The 22,988-nt window shown below is 39.3% G+C and overlaps 1 protein-coding gene across 20 annotated transcripts in view; it reads left to right on the forward strand.

Annotated features, from left to right (window-relative positions):
- DST (dystonin) overlaps positions 1–22,988 on the forward strand; it is a 488,729-nt gene that overhangs the window by 103,908 nt on the left and 361,833 nt on the right. For 8 of the 20 annotated variants that reach the window (XM_065542904.1, XM_005552667.4, XM_005552668.4 and 5 more), the window contains exon 1: positions 5,098–5,710. The exons of the other annotated variants lie outside the window; for them this stretch is intronic. In XM_065542904.1, the coding sequence (XP_065398976.1) occupies positions 5,620–5,710 (91 nt within the window). In that variant the 5' untranslated portion in view covers positions 5,098–5,619. Of the gene's footprint in view, positions 1–5,097; positions 5,711–22,988 lie in introns of those variants that run through there. 20 annotated transcript variants of the gene reach the window in all.

A 22,988-nucleotide genomic window follows, 5' to 3' on the forward strand; every position in this document is an offset into this window, starting at 1 on the left:
GATTGTATTTTAAATAAATATTGGTAAATTAGCTTTTTGCTAGACAAATCATAAACAATAATCATACATGGAGGATAGACTTGGGGGACCAGTCCACAAATACCTGTTTAACCTATAATGTGGCTAAATTATGAAATTCAGCTATATTATGTGTTAAACTGGCCACTGATCACCCAGGGTGAGGATGAGGGGTACATGTTATCTAATGGAATTTGGTGCTATGGATAATATGAAAACATACAATTGGAATTTCAACTTCTAATTTTATTACATATTTTCATACTCTTCCTGAAATTTACCCCCTCCCTGAAATTCACCCTTTTTAGGAAATGAGGTGAAGTTCAGAAATGGTGTGAGGATGTCTGTAGTGGTCATTACTTAGTAATAAAAGAGCTGAGAGTTTAGTATTTTTATTTGTTTTTAAGGTCCTAAAAATAGAATTGATTGTGAAAATGTCTATCGAGTCAAAAAGACGTATGTGGTCTATGGGATACCTTAATTCACCCACATTTAGCAACTACTTATTGAGCCCCTGCAATGAAATGAAGATTAGCACACAGTTCTGCCTTTAAAAAGTCATAGTTTCAAGAGAGATTAGTGAATGGATACAAACTTACAGTGAATGGATACAAACTTAAGTGAGTTAGGACTCAGTTACAGAAATGAGTCCTAATATTCCATAGCAGAGGAGGATATCTATCGTTAGCAATAATATATTATATATTTCAAAACAGCTAGAAGGAAGGACTTGAAATATTACCAATACATAGAAATGATAAATGCTTCGGGTGATGGATACCTCAAATACTCTGACTTGATCGTTACACATTGTATGCATGTAAAAAGTACTTGCAGTATGGTACCCTCATTAATATATAAAATATGTATCAATAAAATAAAAAAGAATAAGCTAGAAAAGAAAGGTCATAGTCTAATATGATAAATGGATGTGTTGTTAAACCGTTACAACGCGGTAATTATTAGTTGTTACAGGGATTAGTTGTGATGGCTCTAAGCACATAAAATTAAAAGAACCCAGAGGAGAGTATAATTAACTTGGGGGGAGAAGGGAGGCGTGGGAGGTTCCTGAAAGGTTTCTGAGAGGAAGTGCCACTTGAACTGAGATTTAAAGAGCTTGATGGAATTAGGGTGAAAGGGAAGCCCACCTTAGAGGGATGGAACTACAGGAACAAAGGTAGGGAGATGGTTTAAATGAGAACTGCAAGTAATGTGTGTTGCTAAGTGTGGGATTTGGAAGGGAAAGACAGAAACTGTAAAGATGTTTGTGTGCAATCCTGAGGCAACTGGACTATTTATGTTGTAAGTGCTAGGGAACCGCTGAAAGATTTTTAAGCAATGGAGTGGCATAATCAGGTTTACGGTTTGGAAAGTCATATTAGTGATGGTGTCACATGATGAACACTTCTTATTATTTGTTTATTTAAAAATTTATTTATAAGTTGAGGGTTTGCTCTGTTGCTCAGGGTGGAGTGTACTGGCGTGATCACAGCTCACTGCCACCTCTAACTCCTGGACTCAAGGGATCTCCCACTTCAGCCTCCCGAGTAGCTAGGACTACAGGTGTGTACCACCATGCTTGGCTTATTAAAAATTTTTTTTTATAGAGATGGGTTCTCATTGTGTTGCCCAGGCTGGACAAGTGATCACTCCTGGGCTCAAGTGATCCTTCCTGCCTGGGCCTCCCAAAGTGCTGGGATTATAGGAGTGAGCCACAGGGCCTGGCCAACTTCACTTTATTTTGTTTGTTTGTTTTTTAGACAGGGTCTTCCTCTGTTTCTCAAGCTGGATTGCAGTGATGTGATCTCAGTTCACTGCAACCTCTACCTCCTGGGCTCAAGCGATCCTCCCATCATAGCCTCCTAGGTAGCTGGGACTAAAGGCTTGTGCCACCATGCCTGGCTAATTTTTGTATTTTTGTAGAGACAAGGTTCTACCATGTTGCCCAGGCTGGTCTTGAACTCCTGGGCTCAAGCGATCTGCCCCCCTTGGCCTCCCAAAATTCTACTATTACAGGCGTGAGCCACTGTGCCTGGCCCAGCTTCACATTTTTAGTGCTTTTGTATCTATTGCGGTTTCATCATATTAACATCTGAGACTATAGTATGTTTACTTCTTATCTCCTCGGGTCAATGTGAGAATAAAACAATGAAATATAAGGAAATGGGCTTTTAAACACCCATTGTATAAATGCTTTTTACATATGAGCAATACAGATCTGCTGTTCTTAGCTACAGGATATTGTAAGTTGGGTTTTTTAGTCATAAACTACCTATAAAGTTACGTGCTTTGTCAGTGATAATGCTATTTTAAGAAAAGGATTTTTGTCCTATCCAAATACTTTGAAGTTGGAATTGAAGGATCAAAGGAGAATCAGACTTTGAACTCAGGCAAACTTGGGTTTTAATTCCTCCTCAGTCCATGACAGTTGTGTTTACTTGGACAATTTACCAAACTTATCTTAGCCTCAGTTTCTTTATCAAAGGGGTCATGGTTGTGGTGATTAAATATAATAGTGAATGCAAACAATTCTGCTAACTCCTTGGCACATCAAATGCTCTATAAATGATAGCTTACCCATGGCCAGATGTTCTTCTAAGCACTTAATATGGTATCCTATTTAGACCTCCCAAGAACCCCATGAAGTAGGTACTATGATTTTCTCCATTTTCAGTTCAGAATCTGCTGAGAAAGGAAGAGAAACTTTGCTAAGGTCGTAGTGTCAAGAAGTAGTAGAGCTAGGACCTGAATTCAGGCAGTCTTTACTCCAAAGTCCAAGCTATTTACTGCTATGCTTTTGCCTCCTCTCTATGGAATACACTATTATTATATTAGCATATTAACCCAATGTTATCCTTCCAAGAATGCATGGGGCAAAAGCTATTTTTAAAAACAATCCCAAATGCTGCTTCTGCTCATTTTGACTGGTTCCTTAAATAGATGATTAAAATTACTAAGTGTGTGCTGACTATATGCATAAAACTGGATGCTACTGAGTGTCAGTCTCAGATGAAGGCTCACATATGCCTTCAGTGACCTTACTGATTGTGAAGGAGACATTTTTGAGAGACCTATGTCTATGCATGTGTGGTCTGTAAATGAATGACTCTCAGGGATCTAATGCTAACCCTTTTATTTCAAGAAGGTGTCCCATATGATACGTGGTTGTTACTTCATGAACAAATGTGCACATAAATGCATATCAAGCTGTAATAAAACTCTAGTAACCTTAAAGACTTACTGGGATAAGGGTTCAGACTCAGATTATAAACCAGTGGTCAGGATAGAAAAAAGAGATATGGTCTTGCTTTGTTTGGAGTAACAAAATTAGGCCAATTGCTGAGGAGGAGTGCTCCAGTTCTATCTCAAGTCAGTTTTCTTTTTTTCCACGAGTACACAATTTTTTTTTTCCAACTCATCCCTGTCTAAGCATTAATGGAAAATGGTCAATAGTTTACAACACCCAACGCTAACAAAGAAATAAAAAATCATGGAGGGCAAAAGGTCAGTATATATGAAAGGGGGAAATAGGGAAGGAAGATTTAGACAAGAGGTGAAGTTGACATAGGTCAGAGCGTCAACAATCAGCTGATTTATCTAATAATAGTAGTAGCAGTGAGGTATCATCCTGTCACTGTACTCCAGCCTGGATGACAGAGTGAGACTCCACCTCCTAAATAAAGTAGTAGAAGCAGCAGCTAATCCTTATATAACACCAGGCATTATTCTAAACTTCATTTACTATACAACTTTATGAGTCAGGCACTATTATCGCTGTTGTACTGATGAAGAAAGCTCAGAGAGGATAAGTAACTTACCTATGTGACACAGTAAGGAGTGAAGATTCTATCTACAGCAGCCTGACCTCACTCTTTTTTTTTTTTTTTTTTTTTTTTGGAGACGGAGTCTTGCTTTGTCACCCAGGCTGGAATACAGTGGCATGATCTTGGCTCACTGCAACCTCCGTCTCCTGGGTTCAAGCAGTTCTCTGCCTCAACCTCCCAAGTAGCTGGGATTACAGGTCCCTGCCACCACGCCCGGCTAATTTTTGTATTTTTAGTAGAGACGGGGTTTCACTATCTCTGCCAGGCTGGTCTTGAACTCCAGACCTCGTGATCCACCCTCCTCGGCCTCCGAAAGTGCTGGGATTACAGGCGTGAGACACCACGCCCGGCCAATCATTACTCTTAAACACATCTATTTACATGTCTGGGTATCAGTTGGTTCCTCCAATGGACCCTTAAACTCACTCACTTTAGTATATGATACACATATATCTAATTTAAGGGAACTGTATCCATTTTACTCAGTTTAATGGACACTAGTACTATGTAGAATGAATAATAAGAGAGCAAGAGGGAGGTGACAAATATGGGACTGTTGTGAACCTATAGGCCCGCCGCGGAGCCCAGCAGCAGATGCGCCTGCGGGCTCTGGGGGGCAGAAGGGAGGGACCGCGCGGGCTGGTCCTCGGCAGCCTTGGGGCGGCCGGGCGCTCAGGCGCAGGCGCGGCCCGGCTGTCAGGCGCTGATGCGTGGGGCCACCTGCAGAGGCCTCCTCACCCCGTCCCCGGGATGTCCCCTAGACGTGGACCCCCGTGCCCTCCTTGCCCTGTGCTGTCACAGAGTGACCTGAATCCTACCATGCCAAAAAAATGGGTGGAAGAAAGTATTTCCAACCCTCCTCCCGATCATCCCTTACCGAGGGAGAGCCGCTGGCCCCTCAGCAGGGGCTTGCGCACGGCGGTGGAGCGATCTGCGGCTTTGTTTCTCAGGCACCTGTTGTGGATCCCAAATAGAAACGTCGCCCTTGGGGATTCGGGACCGGGCAGCCAGTGTCCGGGGGTGGGCGTGCTTGGCTGCACGGTCCACCCGGGTGGGCGGGCCTGGGGAGGGGGCCCGGGGCTCTGTGGCTCTGCCTGGGAGGGAGGGGCTGAGTGGCGCCGGGGACTGAGCTGAGCCAGCCGGGGCGCTGACCGCCGCGCTCGCCCCCTCCCTTCCGCCCTCCGCCCTCCACCCTCCTCCCTCCCTCTGTCCCCGGCGCGGGCGAGTGTCTGCAGCGCGGCGGCCAGGAAATGCCGCAGATGCGCCGCGCAGCATCCCCGGCGGAGGCAGCGCGCTGGTCCTCCCGCACCACCGCCGCGGCCTCGGCCCCAGCCCGACCCGGAGCAGGCGCCCCGTGCAGGGCCAGCAGAGCGGTCAGCGCGGCCGCAGAGGGTCTGGGCGCCCGCCGGCCCCAGCCGGCCCTCGCCGCACTCCCGGCTCCTCAGCTTGGCGTGGCGCTGCACGTCGCCGCCCCTGGGCTCGCCGAGATTTGCCGCTGCTGAAACCCGAGAGGGACTCAGGCTCCTGGAGCGGGGCGGCCCACCCTCGGTCAGCCAGGAGGCCTGGGCGTTTCCTCTGCCGGCCCCGGCGCCTGGCGCCCGTCGCCCGCCACCTACTGCGCCCCCGCTCTGCGTCTTCGGCTTCCGCGCTCTTCCCCAGCCTGCTGCTCCTTCCTCTTTTCCAGTTCCCAAGGCTGTGTCTTGCTGACTACGTTACTGTCCGGGGGTTACGAGGGGGAGAGGGGAATTGGCCAGTCATCGCTTAGATAAACTTCGGCATGGCGGGTTACCTCTCCCCTGCTGCTTACCTGTACGTGGAGGAGCAGGAGTACCTCCAGGCCTACGAGGATGTCCTGGAGAGATACAAAGGTATGTGGTCCCTGCCCTGGGGCCGCGGAGCTTGGCACGGATCAGAGAGGCAACCGCTACCTTTCCTTAATCAGAGCCACCACTCCTTGGGCACGAGTAAACAGGTGTCTGGACCAGTTCTGGGAATGGACGAGGTCTTTTTGCATGGGATTTAGTACCCCCAGCGCAGGGAGGATGGTGGGGTGGGTGACAGTCTGGAGACGCCCTTAGATGAGCGGTAGAGATGGGGGAAGGGGTTTTGGTTTCCAAGAAGCACATTGCGTTTTCTCTTCCTTGTAAAAGCTCTTAAGCACTACGCATAATCATAATTCTTCCTGGGAGGGTGGATACTGATTATTCTCTATGGGATTACTAAGGCATTGCTGCTGCTGCTTGGCTAGGGTATTGGTTAGCCCTGTAAAAAAGGTTCAGCATCACTAGATCATTTTCCTTAAAATGATCTTACTTATTTGAAAAAGTTTGTGACTATATACTTACTCTGATGTATTGTAAAAATTATAGCGTGATTGATAAAAGACTTTAGTTAGTGAGTTTGTTGTAAATTTAAATGTAAAGAATATATTTTGAGATTTTGTTTCTGCCCATCCTTTATGTTCAGGAAATTCTATGCCAACCTGATATTTATGTTTTCGTATAATGTTTACTTTGACTTCATAGCTAAATATAATGATGAAATACAAATTGCAGCTGTCCGTTTTTTAAGTCTTTTTGTCTCTGGAAATGTGTTTTTAAGTGTGTATATACCATCTTTTTATTGTGGCTCCCAAAACACTCCGAACTCAAGAGCAGCTCAGAGAGGTTTAACGTGTTTATAGTGAATAGTGGCCCATGTCATAGGTAGGATTCAAATGGTTTTATTTCTTTTGAATATTTGCTTTGGGTTTGGTAACTCAATGTCTGCAAATGCAGTGGTATTGTATGGTTAACAGTACATGTAGTTTTCTATTAGTAGAAAGTAGAAATAAAAAAAAAAATTGAACTAAACAATAAAATTCCAAATCCCCAGAAAGCTCAAATCCACTCACAATTGTTTTCTGTCTTTGTAGAGTATGTTTTATAACTGAAATTCTTGCAATCCATGTAGAATTTTGTAAACAATACAATGAGAATTCCTTTGTGCCAAGACTCTTATTGTGTATAATACTGCCACTGAGCAAGTGCAATGATATTTTAGGCTAAAGCACATTTGTGACATTTGTGTGTGTGTGGATAATATACTCATGTTTACCTCCATCACTCCATTTTAAAGTAAGGTTTGTAATTAGTTGTTCCCAGAGCTTTATAAAAGAGGAATATTGCAATTTAGACCAACAAACCTTACCGAAGAAATACATCTGTGCCCTATACAGTCAGAAACAAAAAAATCTGAAAGTTCTAAAGTACATACATTTTATACTTTTGAAAAAAATTACAGCTGAATGAATTTTTGTCACATGAAGTTATACCTAAGTGACACGTGGGTGATTTCAGGTGACTGAAAACAAGTGCTTATTTGACTTTGTCTTAATGAAGCAGGCATTGTTTAAAAGCTTGTCTTTGCCTTTGGAAATAAAAGGAAATTAAAGATCTGAAGGCCAGTGTACAACAATCAGTATTGCCCTTAAACATATACATTTTCAAACATATTGTTTAGACGTCACTGAAAAAGTGATGGGAGTTTTCCTCATTTTACTTATGGTTTTTAAAATGCTTAGTTCATCAATTTGTACTTGGCTTTATAGTTGTGCTATGTTTATTTAGTCGTGGAAAGGAAAGTAAGAGTATTGGGCAGTGTATTCCATGAAAAGCTGAAAACCTGGAAAACTCATTGTTTCCCGATGTGTTTTGAAGCCAGTTATGATTTCCCATCAGCATCCAGTATGATGACTTCACTACAGTGCTTATTATCCTGATGACTTGCTGTGGGGACTGATCTAATCAGAAAAGAATTGTAGGCTTTGAATAGGGAGTGTCAATTCACTAAACGTTCAGAATACAGTTGCTCACTTTCTGAAATCATGCATTGTTCAAAACATTTTATGTTCTCATTTAAACTTAAAGAGAAGTTATTTTGATTTTTATTTCTGACAGAGTTCCTTGGTTACAGAAGGAGTTTGCATTCATCTAGAATATTATCAGGTTGCCAAGTTATCCTATGCCTCAGCTGTTGAGTAGTGTAAGTGGTGGAGTCAGCTGGAACCAATTCAAAATCTGCCTGTTGTCAGAAATGTAGAATTGTAATAATCCATAATGTTAGGAAATATAAGCATTACATTTGGAAGTCGAGAGCTTTGTTAGGCTTAGTCTTCACACAGCCTTGAGAGGACTTCAAATCATAATCTCTGTAGAAAAACAAGAATAGTGGAGAGTGAACGCTAATTATTTATGTGTAGTCAGTCTATTCTCATATCTTGCTTTGATCCATTACTTCTGAGCAAAAATAGGCAACTGTTTGCTGAATTATAATAACACAGAAAGAGCTATTTGCTACAAAGAAGGGTGCAGTGTTCTGATTCATATTTGAGTCCCGTTACTTGTAAAATGTATTCATGAAATATTCAGGGCCATTTGATTAAAAAAACCATATTTCTTCAGCTGATACCAAACTCTGGCTGAATAAAGGCATTTATTTTTGAGTAAAACATAATTCTTTATTATTGTTTATGCTAGAAATTTTCTGACGGCTACTTTCTTTTATATCTGTAGTAAATTATCCAGTGTATATACGGTGTAATACAAAACATTCTTAGTAGCTTAGCTTAAAAGAAACAGTGGTATCTTGTTTTTCTTCTTAAGTGTAAGGAGACTAACCCATATGCTGTTGTTATAAATGATTAATTAGCTCTCATATTATGAAATTCTGCTTTTTGAGTGTATCATTGGAATATTTTGTTTTCTCAACACATTGTTACTTTGTAGTATGATGTTCAGTGAGAATATGAGATAATTAATGTGAATTCAATACATTTTATTCTATACTTTATAGATGTAATTTTAAAATGTTACATTATTTTGGTTCACCAAAATGGTTATTTTTCTATTGATCTGGAAGTAAATCCGTTGTTCCTAGACAATCGTAATGAAAGTGTTGCATTTATCATTCTCTATGAAAGCTGAATGGTCGTTTTGCTTACTTATCTATAATATCACTAACCCCACTCCACCCCACCACCCCTGCAAACTGCTGTTTAGGCAATAGGCAAAGTTTTCTCTTTTTTACAAATACCTTGTATAATTGCTTTAGTTTCTTCTCTCATTAGGGCTATAAAATCTGCTTATGTGCATGGTGACAAAAGGAACTAAGACTACCATAATTTTCATTTTCATTTCGGGTTTATTGCCTTTATTGATAGGTGATTAGTAAACATTCTGTCATTTTACTCTGTAAATTGGCTCGGACACTCCCTTGAAAATTGGAGTATACAGATTTCAAGGAATTTCTCTGCAGCGTGTAATGATCTAGCTCAGTGGTTTTCATTTGGCTTCTAGGATTCTGCAAAAACTTGATTTTGAATTTTTTCTTCTCATGCTCTATTCATAGGTAAATAGTTACATAATAAGTGAACTTTAACTGTGCTGCATCATAATAATGTTATATTGTAGCTAGTCATAATAGTATAAGTCTGGGATTTTTGTTTTCTTTTAAAAGTGAAACAGGCTGAATTTGCTGAGTGTTAGTTAAGATTATATTTGACTGTTTGTAACAGAAAACAAGTGATAGTGCTTAGCCAAGTAGATGTTTTCTTTTTCTCAGGTACTGAGAGGTCCTAAATAGGCAAAACTGGGTTGTAGGGTAACCCCATTTGCCAGAAGGGACTCAGACTCCTCTATTTCTGTGTAGCTATTTATAGTGTATCTTGTGGTGGTTTTGTGATCACAAGATGGCTGCTCCTCTTCCAGCCCTTATGTCTCCATTCCAGGGGACAGCTGCTCCAGGGGCCATCTCTATCTACAGGTAGACTAGAAAATGTAGATTTTAAAACTGGCTTCATTTAGTGCCCTGAACAAAATTGAAGTTTTGTTTGTAAAGAATAAGGAAAGAATGGCAACTGGTTTTGCAACAAGCAGTGTCTGGCATATGGAAGGCAGAGTGTCTGTGCTAAAATTGGAAACTTAAGATTTGGATACATATTAACAATCATCACACAATCTATTTGACTTCACTAAAGTTTGAGGAAGATCTGAGAGCTCCATGAGGTTTCTGAATATTTTCAAAATGACACAATTGAATGTTTTATGTTACAACATGGGTTTGAAAAATCATTCTCACCAAATAATTAGGATTAAATTGCGTTTATTGCCTCACACAATAAGGAGTGTGTATCAGTTCAGAAATGTGGGAAATTATTAGGTATTGTTAGCGAATTTAATTTTAAACTTCTACTGATTCTCTTTTCAGTTTCTTTTGTTCTGACTTAGAGAGTTATCTCAACATTTATTTAGCCCAGAGACTTTAAAAAGAAGGCTTATACTTTTTAAAACTTGTAGGTTTTTTTTTGTTTTTTTGTTTTTTTTTTTGTTTTTTTTTGAGCAATTTGGAGAGCCTTATTTTCTGGCTCAATAAATGTTTTAGGTAATCAGTGTAAGGACAGGTGGTGAGAACAATTTATTGTCTTACTGCTATCTTGTCGTCTGACAAAGAAGTGCTTGTATTTCTGCCTTTGGGTCATATGTGCCTCAGGATCCTGGTTCTGACCAAAGCATCTTCATGCAATTGGAGATTATGAAAATATCTGAAGCTATAGAGGTGACAACAAGATGGAATATCTAGGCTGTCATATTCATTTCTGTTTTAGTTCCACAACTGAGTATAAAAGTGTACAAGAATGTACCCAAATCATGTGACCTGGTGGACTAATTGGGAAGAGAAGATGATTTGTAGCTTAGAATATTTGTTATTTCATATTAACTAAACACAGATACTTCTGTTTCATGGAAGTCTTCTCTCTATAATGGCTTTGAAGAAAAAACAGGAAAGACTTCCGTGTCCATTTCTTAGTTCTTAATATTTTAGGGATTACATTCTACCTACTTCCAAGGAGGAATTTCAGGTAATTATTTACAGAAGTATGCATTGTTTCTGTAAGTGATCAAATGAGACCCCTTCTTATTCATTTTTTTTTTTTTGCTTGTCCTTTAATGCAATTTTGTTTGCTTTTGTTTTCTGCCTGCTTCATCTCTTCCAAAAGAAGAGCAAATAATTCTGCTGAGGTTGAGTGTTGGGGAAAGCTTTGTATTTGGGGTCAAATGGGATTTCACCCTGTGAGAAGGTGAAAAGTACCAGGGAGGAAAACTCCAAGAGGAGAAACTAGCATGACTGTTCCATTTCATTGACATAATTGCCAAAATCATTTTGGTTGTTGGCTGAAGTGCACCGTAGGTTTCAGAGAAAGGATTGGATAGAATTTGTAGGAAGATGGAAATGGATGAATGGTGGAGTGTTATGCTGTACCAGACTGAAAACAGTCTTGAGTGGCATACCCAAGACTGAGTTTGGGCTTTATTCTTTAGGCAATGAGGGTGACCCTTTATGATCCCCAGCAGGAAGTTAGATATTAGAAAGGGCACTCTGGCAGCAGTGTGGAGGATTGAGTGGAAGGGAACACTCAGGCAGGGAGACAGGTTAGGTGGGTACAGTAAAATTGCAGTGATTGGAATGGAAGGCTAATTCAAGAGAAATTTCAGAAATTGTCAGGATGGCTGATTAGTTGGTTCTGCAAGTGGGGACAGGAGGTGGGTGCAGCAACTTTTGTTGTTGAAGTTATGTCCAAAAAAGCTTGAGGTGTTTCCTTTTTAAGTTTTTAAAAAATTTGTAGTATTTATTAGAAAAGGTGTTTTAAAAACATTTTTATTATTAATCACAATTAGACCTTTCTTGGTAGTTAAATGGAACGAAAGCTATTTTGCTTGACCTTGGAAATACAGCAAGTAGTGTGCCCTAGAAAACTGGAATGCTCTATTTAATGTAGAGCTCTTTAAGTAATACCTTATCAGTCTGTTTGTTGTGAATCCTCTGAGCATGATTAGTAGCATCTTAGAGCAGTGGATCTGTTTTCCATAAGCAAATAAAATAATTGAATTCATATCCTTTTAAAAGGTAAATATATATGATGAAAAAACTTTCAATATATGTCAATAATTTTTAATATTTGTTTTTGTTTCAAAAATCTTAATTTACTCATTGTTTATTTTCTACATAAACTTCAGCAAATATGTAGAGTTAGTTTGGTGTATAAAAAGTTCAGTGGTTTTAACTTCATTTAAGTTCTCAGTTACCTACAATTTGAGCGTTGTCTTAAATTTTTAATTTAAAATTGCAAAACAATAACTACCATTTATATGTCTACCTACTCATATGCCTGGCATGATGCTGGGTATTGCATGTGAAATACATGTATGTTATGTATATGTATATAAGTTTAAAGAATCACATAGCTATAGTGGTAGAAATGGCATTTGAACATCAAACGTATATTTGGCCTAAACTATATATTTTGAGTGTCATATTGACTGGGAGATATTGCAGAAATGGTTATGAAAATATATTTATTAAGATTCTGATTTTGATTAATACTACAGCTTTCTGAGATATGTTAAATAAATGCATGAAATTAAAGTTAATAGATTATAAATTTATAGATACTACTTTTATTCAAATATTAGATTTTCGAAGTCAAACTGTTGTGTCTTAGTTGTATTATAAATTCTAATGACTAGTTATAAAAAGAAAATAAAATTTTAATATGAGCATTTCCAGTGTGTATTTGGGTCGAGAAGATTTTGAAAAGAACTGTTTTTGTAAATGTCACCAATGAATATGGCTGCTTTGATACATGCCTGAAATGTTTCCTGGAAATAATTGTCAAAGAGAGTTGACAAAGTCTTGATTTTACTCTAGTGGGTGAAAATATTTCCCAGTGAACCCTGGTATTAAAGATATTATAAAACATACTATTGTTCTAATGCCCCTATATTCAGTGTTATGGTTCTCCATGCTGGCCATGCCAGTGTAATGATGTGTTTTCTTGATTTTTGGTGTGAAACAATACTACTTGTCTAGTGAGGTAGACACTGGGGTAATAAAGGTGGGATAAAGTAGAGCATATGGAATATTCTGAGCAGTAGAGATTATGTGGTAGTCAATGAATTAAGTAGACCTAAGAACTCAAGTACTGTGGCTCTTCCTACACCAGTAGTCTTTAAAAAAATGCATACATTATTTTTTAGAGCAGTTTTAGGTTTACAGCAAAATTGAGCAGAAACTACATAGTTCCCATATACTCCCTCTTCTTCCCCCATAGTTTCTCCTATTTACGTCCGGTACTGGTGTGGTACATTTGTTGTAATTGATGAACCAGTATTGATAAATTGGTTCATCAACTATGTAGTTGATTATAAGATTAATATTTTACATTGTGGTTTCCTTTGTACAGTTCTATAGGTTTTGACAAATGCATCATGTGTCTATTATTATAATATCATGCAGAAGAGTTTTACTGCTCCCAAATCCTCTGTTTGACCTATTTGTGCCTCTTCAGCTCCAGAACCCCTGACAACCACTGATCTGTTTTCTCTATATTTTATGTTTTTACAAAATGTCATATAGTTGGAATCCTACAGTATATAGACTTTTCTCACTAGCTTCTTTCAGTTAGCAATATGCATTTAAGTTTCTTCCATGTCTTTTCATGGCTTGATAGCTCATCTGTTTTTATTGCTAAGTTCATTGTCTGGAAGTACCAAAGTTTGCTTATCCATTCACCTACCGAAGGACATCTTGGTTGCTCCTAAGGGATGACAGTTATGAATACAACTGCTCTAAACAGTTGAGTGCAGATTTTTGTGTGGACATGTTTTCAAGTCATCTGTGTAAAGGAGTATGATTGCTAGATCGTATGGTACATTTAGCTTTGTAAGAAACTTGTCTAACTTGTCTTCCAAAGTGGATGTACTGTTTTTCATTTCCACCAGCAGTGAGTGAGAGTTCCTGTTGCTTCAGATTCTGTCAGCATTTGGTAATGTCACTGTTTTGTATTTCAGCCTTTCAAATAGGTGCGTAGTGATATTTCATTGTTGTTTTAATTTGCAATTCCCTAAATGACATATGATGGCGCATATCTTTTTTTTTTTGGAGATGTAGTCTCACTCTGTCACTCAGGCTGGAGTGCAGAGGCGTGATCTCAGCTCACTGCAACCTCCACCTCCCGGGTTCAAGCGATTCCCCTGCCTCAGCCTCCTGAGTAGCTGGGATTACAGACATCCATCACCACGCCTGGCTAATTTTTGTATATTTAGTAGAGATGGGGTTTCATCATATTGGTTAGGCTGGTTTCAAACTTCTGACCTCATGATCTGCCCGCCTCGGCCTCCCAAAGTGCTGGGATTACAGGCATGAGCCACCGCACCTGGCTGGTATCTTTTTATATGCTTGTCATCTGTGTATTTCGTTTCCTGAGATGTCTGTTCAGATCTTTTGCCCACTTTTTAAGCATTTTTTATTTTGAGACAGGGTCTCACTCTGTCACCCAGACTGGATGCAATGATAAAATCATAACTCACTGTAACCATGAACTTCTGTCTCAGCAGATCCTCCTGCCTTAGCCTCCCAAGTATCTGGTACTACGTGTGACACCATGTTGGGCTAATATTTTTATGTTATATAGAGACAGGGTCTTGCTATGTTGTCCAGGCTGGTCTTGAATTCCTGGGTTCTAGTGTTTCTCCTGCCTTGGCTTTCTAAAGTGCTGGGATTTACAGGTGTGAGCCATCACGTCTGGCCCTTTTGCCCACTTAAATTTTTTTTTAAATTGTTGTATATTTTGGATACCAGTCCTTTATCAGATATGTTTTGCAAATGATCAGTAACCTTTTTATACCATTACTTCCTTTTGACACCTTTGAGCCACTGCACATTATAGGTGTTATTTAAATAAATAAGGACCTGATTATTTCCTTTTATATGTTCATAGCATTCTTAAGTACTATTTTGTTTTAGCTAAGTATGTATTTATTATATCTGCTTCATAGAGTTATATGTGGTGACTCTGGGTTCAGCAATCTGACAGTTTGCTTTGGTGTTTCTAATATGCTGTTGCAGCTGCAATTCAGGTATCCAGTTGGTTGGCAGCTATGATGCTTTATAACACTTGAGTCTAAAATTAGTCAAACGGTTCTATTTTAAGGGTAGACTGAAATTAGTAGTCCATGTCATATAAAACATGTGAAAGTTAAAAACTCTTAGGATATTGAATTACTTCTTTTAAAATGTAATCAGAAGTAGAGTTGGATAGAAAGTTAGTTTATGTTCATTTTTAAGAAAGTTTTCTTATGATAACTTGATTATGGCCTGGATTAGTGCTGTATGTATACAGTATCCACAAACACAAGGCTTCACACTGTTGCCTCTTAGAGTCAAGACAGTGCTTTCATGTAAATTAGTACGTGTGATTTTAAAAATATGAGTTGAGTTACAGCAAGATTATTTGATTTTTTTTCTGTTAGCGTATTTTAGAAGAGTCACAGTTCCTAAATGTTTAGAATTCTGGAACACCATTGACTGCCTTTGCTAGAAGAAAGAGAGTGATTAAAGGAGTACTTGGTTGTCCATCTTGTGATCTTGTGATAACCTTATTTGTGTAACGGAAACTAGATAATATTGAAAATAAGGCCGGGCATGGTGGCTCATGCCTGTAATCTTAGCACTTTGGGAGGCCGAGGTGGGTGGATCTCCTGAGGTCAGGAGTTCGAGACCGGCCTGACCAACATGTGAAATCCCGTCTTTACTAAAAATACAAAAATTAGCTGAGTGTGGTGGCGGACGCCTGTAATCCCAGCTACTCAGGAGGCTGAGGCAGGAGAATCACTTGAACCTGGGAGGCAGAGGTTGCAGTGAGCTGAGATCATGCCATTGCACTCCAGCCTGGGCGATAAGAGCAAAACTCTGTCTCAAGAAAAAAAAAAGGGATATTAAAAATAACTTGGTAGATAAAAAGCAGAGTGATTCAAATTAAAAGTTTGCTTTTGGCCTGGCCTGGTGGCTCACGCCTGTAATCCCAGCACTTTGGGAAGCTGAGGTGGGCGGATCATGAGGTCAGGAGATCCAGACTATCCTGGCTAACATGGTGAAACCCTGTTTCTACTAAAAGTACAAAAAAATTAGCCGGGCGTGGTGGCGGGCCCCTGTAGTCCCAGCTACTCAGGAGGCTGAGACAGGAGAATGGCGTGAACCCAGGAGGTGGAGCTTGCAGTGAGCCGAGATCGCGCCACTGCACTCCAGCCTGGGCGACAGAGCGAGACTCCGCCTCAAAAAAAAAAAAAGGGTTTGATTTTGCATATAATATGAATTTTATACCTCTTGAAGCAATAGTGTATGCTATAGAGGCTTTTTTTTTTTTTTTTTTGCAGTGCTATTTGAATATGTCTGCATTAGTCTGTTTTCATGCTGCTGATAAAGACATACCTGAGACTGGGCAATTTACAAAATAAAGAGGTTTAACTGGACTTACAGTTCCTACAGTTCCACATGGCTGGGGAAGCCTCACAATCATGGTGGAAGGCAAAGAGGGGCAAGTTACGTCTTACATGGGTGGCAGCAGACAAAGAGAGAGAACTTGTGCAGGGGAACTCCTCTTTTTAAAACTATCAAATCTTGTGAGACTTACTCATTATCACAAGAACAGCATGGAAAGGATTTGCCCCCATGATTCGATTACCTCCCACTGGGTCTGTCCCACAACATGTGGAAATTCAAGATGGGATTTGGCCAAAATATGTCAGTGTCCTTTAAATAATCTCAGAAGCTCTAGCAATTTAACTACTATATATAATATGTAGTCTTTGTACTTTTTCTTTGAACCTTTTTGGTAGATCTAAAGCAGGATTGAAGGATTCTAAATTACAGAAAGCAAGATGCAAGGATGCCTTAGTTTTCTTGTGGAAAAAGAGATGTACTTATATATCCCTTTCCATTTAGAAAACCATATAGAAATTTAAATTTGTGCTTCAGTGGAAGTAAAATACTATAAATGGAATGAAATACTTTTATAATGAGCATTTTTTGAAAGCATTCAAGCAGCATTGTTCCCAACCTTTCTCATAGTTCTAGTCAGAAATTAATTGATCATGTACTTCAAGTGAACATACTACCATCTAGTATATTCTCTGTTCCCTCATCCCCATCATATTTTGTACTCAGTTTTTCCCTGGAAAAACTGGGAAGAGTTGAAGGGTTTAGAACCGGGAGAAGCAGATCTTCATCAGTTTGGAACATGTGGTTTAATTCCAAATACTTACTGATCCTATACATTAAAATATGCTGAGGACAAACCTGAGAGAAATGAGAAATGGGGAAAGGATTCCCTATTTAATAAATGGTGCTGGGAAAATTGGCTAGCCATAAGTAGAAAGCTGAAACTGGATCCTTTCCTTACTCCTTATACGAAAATTAATTCAAGATGGATTAGAGACTTAAATGTTAGACCTAATACCATAAAAATCCTAGAAGAAAACCTAGGTAGTACCATTCAGGACATAGGCATGGGCAAAGACTTCATGTCTAAAACACCAAAAGCAACGGCAGCAAAAGCCAAAATTGACAAATGGGATCTAATTAAACTAAAGAGTTTCTGCACAGCAAAAGAAACTACCATCAGAGTGAACAGGCAACCTACAGAATGGGAGAAAATTTTTGCAATCTACTCATCTGACAAAGGGCTAATATCCAGAACCTACAAAGAACTCAAACAAATTTACAAGAAATAAACAAACAACCCCATCAAAAAGTGGGCAAAGGATATGAACAGACATTTCTCAAAAGAAGACAGCCAACAGACACATGAAAAAATGCTCATCATCACTGGCCATCAGAGAAATGCAAATCAAAACCACAATGAGATACCATCTCACACCAGTTAGAATGGCGATCATTCAAAAGTCAGGAAACAACAGGTGCTGGAGAGGATGTGGAGAAATAGGAACACTTTTACACTGTTGGTGTGATTGTAAACTAGTTCAACCATTATGGAAAACAGTATGACGATTCCTCAAAGATCTAGAACTAGATGTACCATATGACCCAGCCATCCCATTACTGGGTATATACCCAAAGGATTCTAAATCATGCTGCTATAAAGACACATGCACACGTATGTTTATTGCGGCACTATTCACAGTAGCAAAGACTTGGAATCAACCCAAATGTCCATCAGTGACAGACTGGATTAAGAAAATGTGGCACATATACACCATGGAATACTATGCAGCCATCAAAAAGGATGAGTTTGTGTCCTTTGTAGGGATGTGGATGCAGCTGGAAACCATCATTCTTAGCAAACTATCGCAAGAACAGAAAACCAAACACCGCATGTTCTCACTCATAGGTGGGAACTGAACAATGAGATCACTTGGACTCGGGAAGGGGAACATCACACACCGGGGCCTATCATGGGGAGGGGGGAGGGGGGAGGGATTGCATTGGGAGTTATACCTGATGTAAATGACGAGTTGATGGGTGCTGACGAGTTGATGGGTGCAGCACACCAACATGGCACAAGTATACATATGTAACAAACCTGCACGTTATGCACATGTACCCTAGAACTTAAAGTATAATAATAATAATAAATTAAAAAAAAAAACCAAAAACAAAACAAAACAAAAAAAGAATTAAAAATGTCAATGAAAAAAAAAATATGCTAAGGAATCAGGGCCTACAGAAGGAAGAGGAACACAGGTTTGTAGCCTCTCAAAGAGCACAGTTTGGTGACAAAAGTGGGCCAGCTACACTCATTATATGTGAGTGCTGCAAAAGAGGAGTGATCCGAGCATCCAAGGGTTTCACAAGCAGGGCTGGCATCTGAAGGAAGGCAGAATTTCCGTGGGAGCTGGGGAAGGGGAGAGGCTTTGTGTTATGTGTGGGTGGATAGTGTGGACAGAGGTTTTTCTTGGCCTTACCATGTCATTTGGACAATCTGAGCTTGCATTTCACCTTTTGCATTGTAGGAAGAGTATTATCGCAAAATTTAACTACTACTTTAATATAAACAAGATAGATTTTGCTTATAGGTAACTGGTTGAGTTGAAGATTTTATCCTCCATTTTTAAGAACTCTGTTTTATCATACATATGTTATGAAACCTGAGGGTTCAGTAATGAGAAATAAGTTTTAGCCATGGCTCAGCAAATGTAAAGATTGGATGTGACACTCTTAATATGGTGTAGGAAACTCTCAATTAGATTGATGATCATAATAATTTTAGCACTTTTTTTTTTAACATATATGATACAATTTGATTCTTGTAACAATTCTCTGAGACAGGTAACATAAGTACCAGTGCCTTTATCTTATAGGCAAGGAAATCAGGCTTCCATGATTGCATTGACTAGGTGGCGGACTGGGGCTCGGATTCTGGTCTTCTGATAGCCAGTCTAGAGAACACTGTACTGTAGGTAATTGTGGCTCATCCTTATATGCAGTGAAAGTTATCATTAATAATGTGGACTATACGTAATATATGTGGTGAGAGGTATATAGTCTCCGTTTAAGTAAACTGCAGTTGAATACTGCTGTTGTTCTGGAATTACAGTCCATATTTAGGAAGAAGTATGGCTTATCTTTTGTTTAATGTGGTCTTGGGCTACCAAGTCCATAAACTTTGGTGAAAAGTTCTATTGCTGACTGTAGAGGATTTAGTTACTTGAGGGAAAAACTCCATTATTATCTCTTGCTTTCGTTGTTAATTGAAGCGGCTCTTAAAATTAGAGGGTTGTACATTTAGACAGAAAAACTATCCTGTAGACTAAAGATGTAATTTCTGTAGTACACAGTGACAAAGGAGGAACCGTGTAAGTACTTGGGGGAAACATGGAAAGAAAACTTATGATATATACTTGCTAACATTTTTGGAAAATAAAGAAGTGGACAAAAGTAGGCAAAATGAGTAAAAGTCTGTAGTTCAATTATCTATATACATTAATTTTATGACATATGTCCTTTTCATTTCTTTTTTCTTGGTAATATACAACATTTAAAAATTGGGACTACTGCGTGTACAATTCTATATCCTGCAGATTCACTTAATATATCACAGCATTTTTTAATGCCATGAAATATCATTTCAAACCATTTTAATGACAATGCGTGCATTCTCCTATGTGTGGTTAAACAGTCTGATGAAACATTTAAGCAGTTTTGTATCCTGATAGTTTTTGGTTAATATTATTACATTGGTATTTTTCCATGTAATTACAAGCTTCAGAAACACAGTGTTTCAAGATAAAAAAGAAATCATATGGATGATATAAGCCAATTAGCAATTAAATATTTATAAGATAGTGCCTAATTCATGTTCAAGTAGATTCTTGAGTTGTATATCCAATTAAGAAATTCTAATCACTCTGGATTTTAGAAATTCAACAATAAAGGAAGCAACTACTAGTACTCAGGAGATCTGATTTTCATTCCTGACTCATGCTAAGTAGCTAGTTTTGGATGGCTTATACATGACAATGAATGATTGCCAAGGTTCTTTATCATCTAGTTATACCAGCCTTAATTAATTACTTCATTATTTATTTTATTTCTTGAGTGTTTCTTATGTGCCAACAACTATGTTAGGTTCTTGGGGTGCTAGAGATAAAAAATTAGTGGTCTTTTATTTTTTTTATTGAGTTATGAATATATCACTTCATTCTGATATGATCTGGTTACTCTTGACATCATTTTTTGACATACTTTCCGTTGTTTATGGTGTACACCTCATCTTTTATTTTGGAAATGATCACCACATTCATGGTTTTAATTTTTTGTAGAAACTGTTATTGATGCCATTTGAAAACACTTTTAAAATTCCTTCCAGCCTTTTGATATAGTTTGCAATCGTTTATTGCATTTGTATTTCATTACTTGGACTAGGCTTCAAGACTGTATTATTTATTAATGGTATTCAATCAAGGAGCACTTTGGGGCGTTAGATTTATCTGTAACATTGAAGTCAAACTTTGCAAGAAACTCACACTTTTAAAAGTGTTTTTACTCTCATTACATGTATTCATATTATGTAAACTTGGAGTGTGTGCAAATGGCCCCTTTTGGGAAGTTTTAAAGTTGTTACCTATTTTTATCTCTATATGTTGTTCTTGCATGTCTAGGTCAGTGTTTCTTTTGTGTTTGGCTGGCTAAGTGATCACCATATACATGCAGTTTTCAGGAAAGGCCTAAATGTTGTCCCCTCCAAGGCTCCTTTTTCCATCTCCAGTTAATGGAAGATTTTTTTCATAGTACTTTTAATTCCACATTAGCAGTGAACTTGAACAAGCTATTTCTGGTTGGCCATTTCTTCAAGATTTTTAAACCAGTGTTCTGAGTCTTGGGGGAACGACAGCTTCAAGACTAGGGTTTGTGGTCTTCAGCTTTGAAGTGACTTCACTCTGGGGGATTAGTGAAGCTTTCTAGATTTGTTTTTCCCTTCTCTTATTCTACCTTTCCCCTCCTCTCCATTAACAGAACTATAGGATACTATAGGGTACAGAATTCTAGAACTACTCTTGGGTAATTCTGTTTCTAACCCTGATTCTGCTCTTCCACCTGCCCAGCCTTTGAGAATTACAGTTGCCTGTAGGGAAAAGATGTAAACGTTGAGTATGTTGATTTTTTCACTTATTTCATTTTATCCTTAAGAAAACTAAAGTCCAGAAAAGGAGGGTCAGTAAAGGAAAAAGCAAGCTCTAAACTGAGGTCTCCTGATTATTAATTCTTCACATTGTTCAGTCTCCTTTGTTTCTCACTGGTGTATAGAAGGGCTGCTTTCACTGGCTATGTCCAAGTCAATGAAAAGTAAGGGCAAGAATCTAGAAGAAATGAGTGGAAAAAGTGAAGCAATAGCAAAGACAGAAGTATCAGTGTTATTCTTTACATGCAATAAGTGGAATGCTGAGGTTTCAGTGTTACCATTGATGTTTCTGTGTTTTAGGGCCTTGCATTATGTTGGTGATGCTACATTGCATGCAGCAGGCTGTCTGTGTTCTGGGGCTTTAAGAAATAGATTCAGACTAATATAAGTTGGCATTATAACATGGAACTAAAATATTTCCCACCTTGAAGAGTTCGTTGAAAATTTGGCTGCAGCTCTTGGATTAGTGTATTGCTGTCTGGCTGTTTCCTAGTTAACTATAAGATCCAGGCTCCAGGCAGGCAGATCTAGGCCACTGACCACCCCAGCCATCACCCCTCCCCATGGCCTGCATTTTGAGAGTATGCTGGATCTGGATCCTTCCCATCTGCTCTGGATCAGGAGTGAATAAAGGAGAATGTGATGCTACGTGCATCAGTTCTAACACAGCTAGAGAGTAGGAGCATCAGTGGAAGGCATGAAAGGTTTGATTTGCCCTCACTTCATGTGGGCATATGGTAGGTCTCTGTGTATGTGTATTGGTGGTGGGGGTGTGGTACAAAGAAGGAAAGGTGCAGTGAAAAAGGGAAAGGGAACGTATCTCATGCTGTTTCTGAGAGTTTGGGAGACAGAAGCTTTTAAATGAATGGTAGCCCAACTCCATTTCTTTTTTTTTTTTTCTTTTTTTTTTTTTTTTTTTTTGAGACGGAGTCTGGCTCTGTTGCCCGGGCTGGAGTGCAGTGGCCGGATCTCAGCTCACTGCAAGCTCCGCCCCCCGGGTTTACGCCATTCTCCTGCCTCAGCCTCCCGAGTAGCTGGGACTACAGGCGCCCGCCGCCTCGCCCGGCTAGTTTTTTGCATTTTTTAGTAGAGACGGGGTTTCACCGTGTTAGCCAGGATGGTCTCGATCTCCTGACCTAGTGATCCGCCCGTCTCGGCCTCCCAAAGTGCTGGGATTACAGGCTTGAGCCACCGCGCCCGGCCCCAACTCCATTTCTTACCATTTGGGTCTCCACACATACATTTTACACTCCCTGCAACTCTTCCTCCCCTGCTCAGTTCTCTTTCTTCTGGCTGTCCTCAGTTCCCTCTATGCTAACAGCAGGTAAATGCATGCTTGGGAAGGATGTGATTTGGAAAGCATGATTCTAATATAAACATGCCTACAGTTTGTTTATATTTATTAAATATGCTTTTTATAGCTCCAACGTTCTATATTCAATTTTTATTCTAGATTGACTACAAAATGTCAATAAATGTTTTACATTGATAATATTTTTTTTGAGACAGAGTCTTTCTTTGTTGCCCAGGCTGGAGAGCAGTGGCATGATCTCAGGTCACTGCAACCTCCGCCTTCTGGGTTCAGGCGATTCTCAGCTTCCTGAGTAGCTGGGATTACAGGCACACACCAC

Source organism: Macaca fascicularis, chromosome 4 (genome assembly GCF_037993035.2).
Source record: "Macaca fascicularis isolate 582-1 chromosome 4, T2T-MFA8v1.1".
In the NCBI taxonomy this organism is placed as follows: Eukaryota; Metazoa; Chordata; class Mammalia; order Primates; family Cercopithecidae; genus Macaca; species Macaca fascicularis.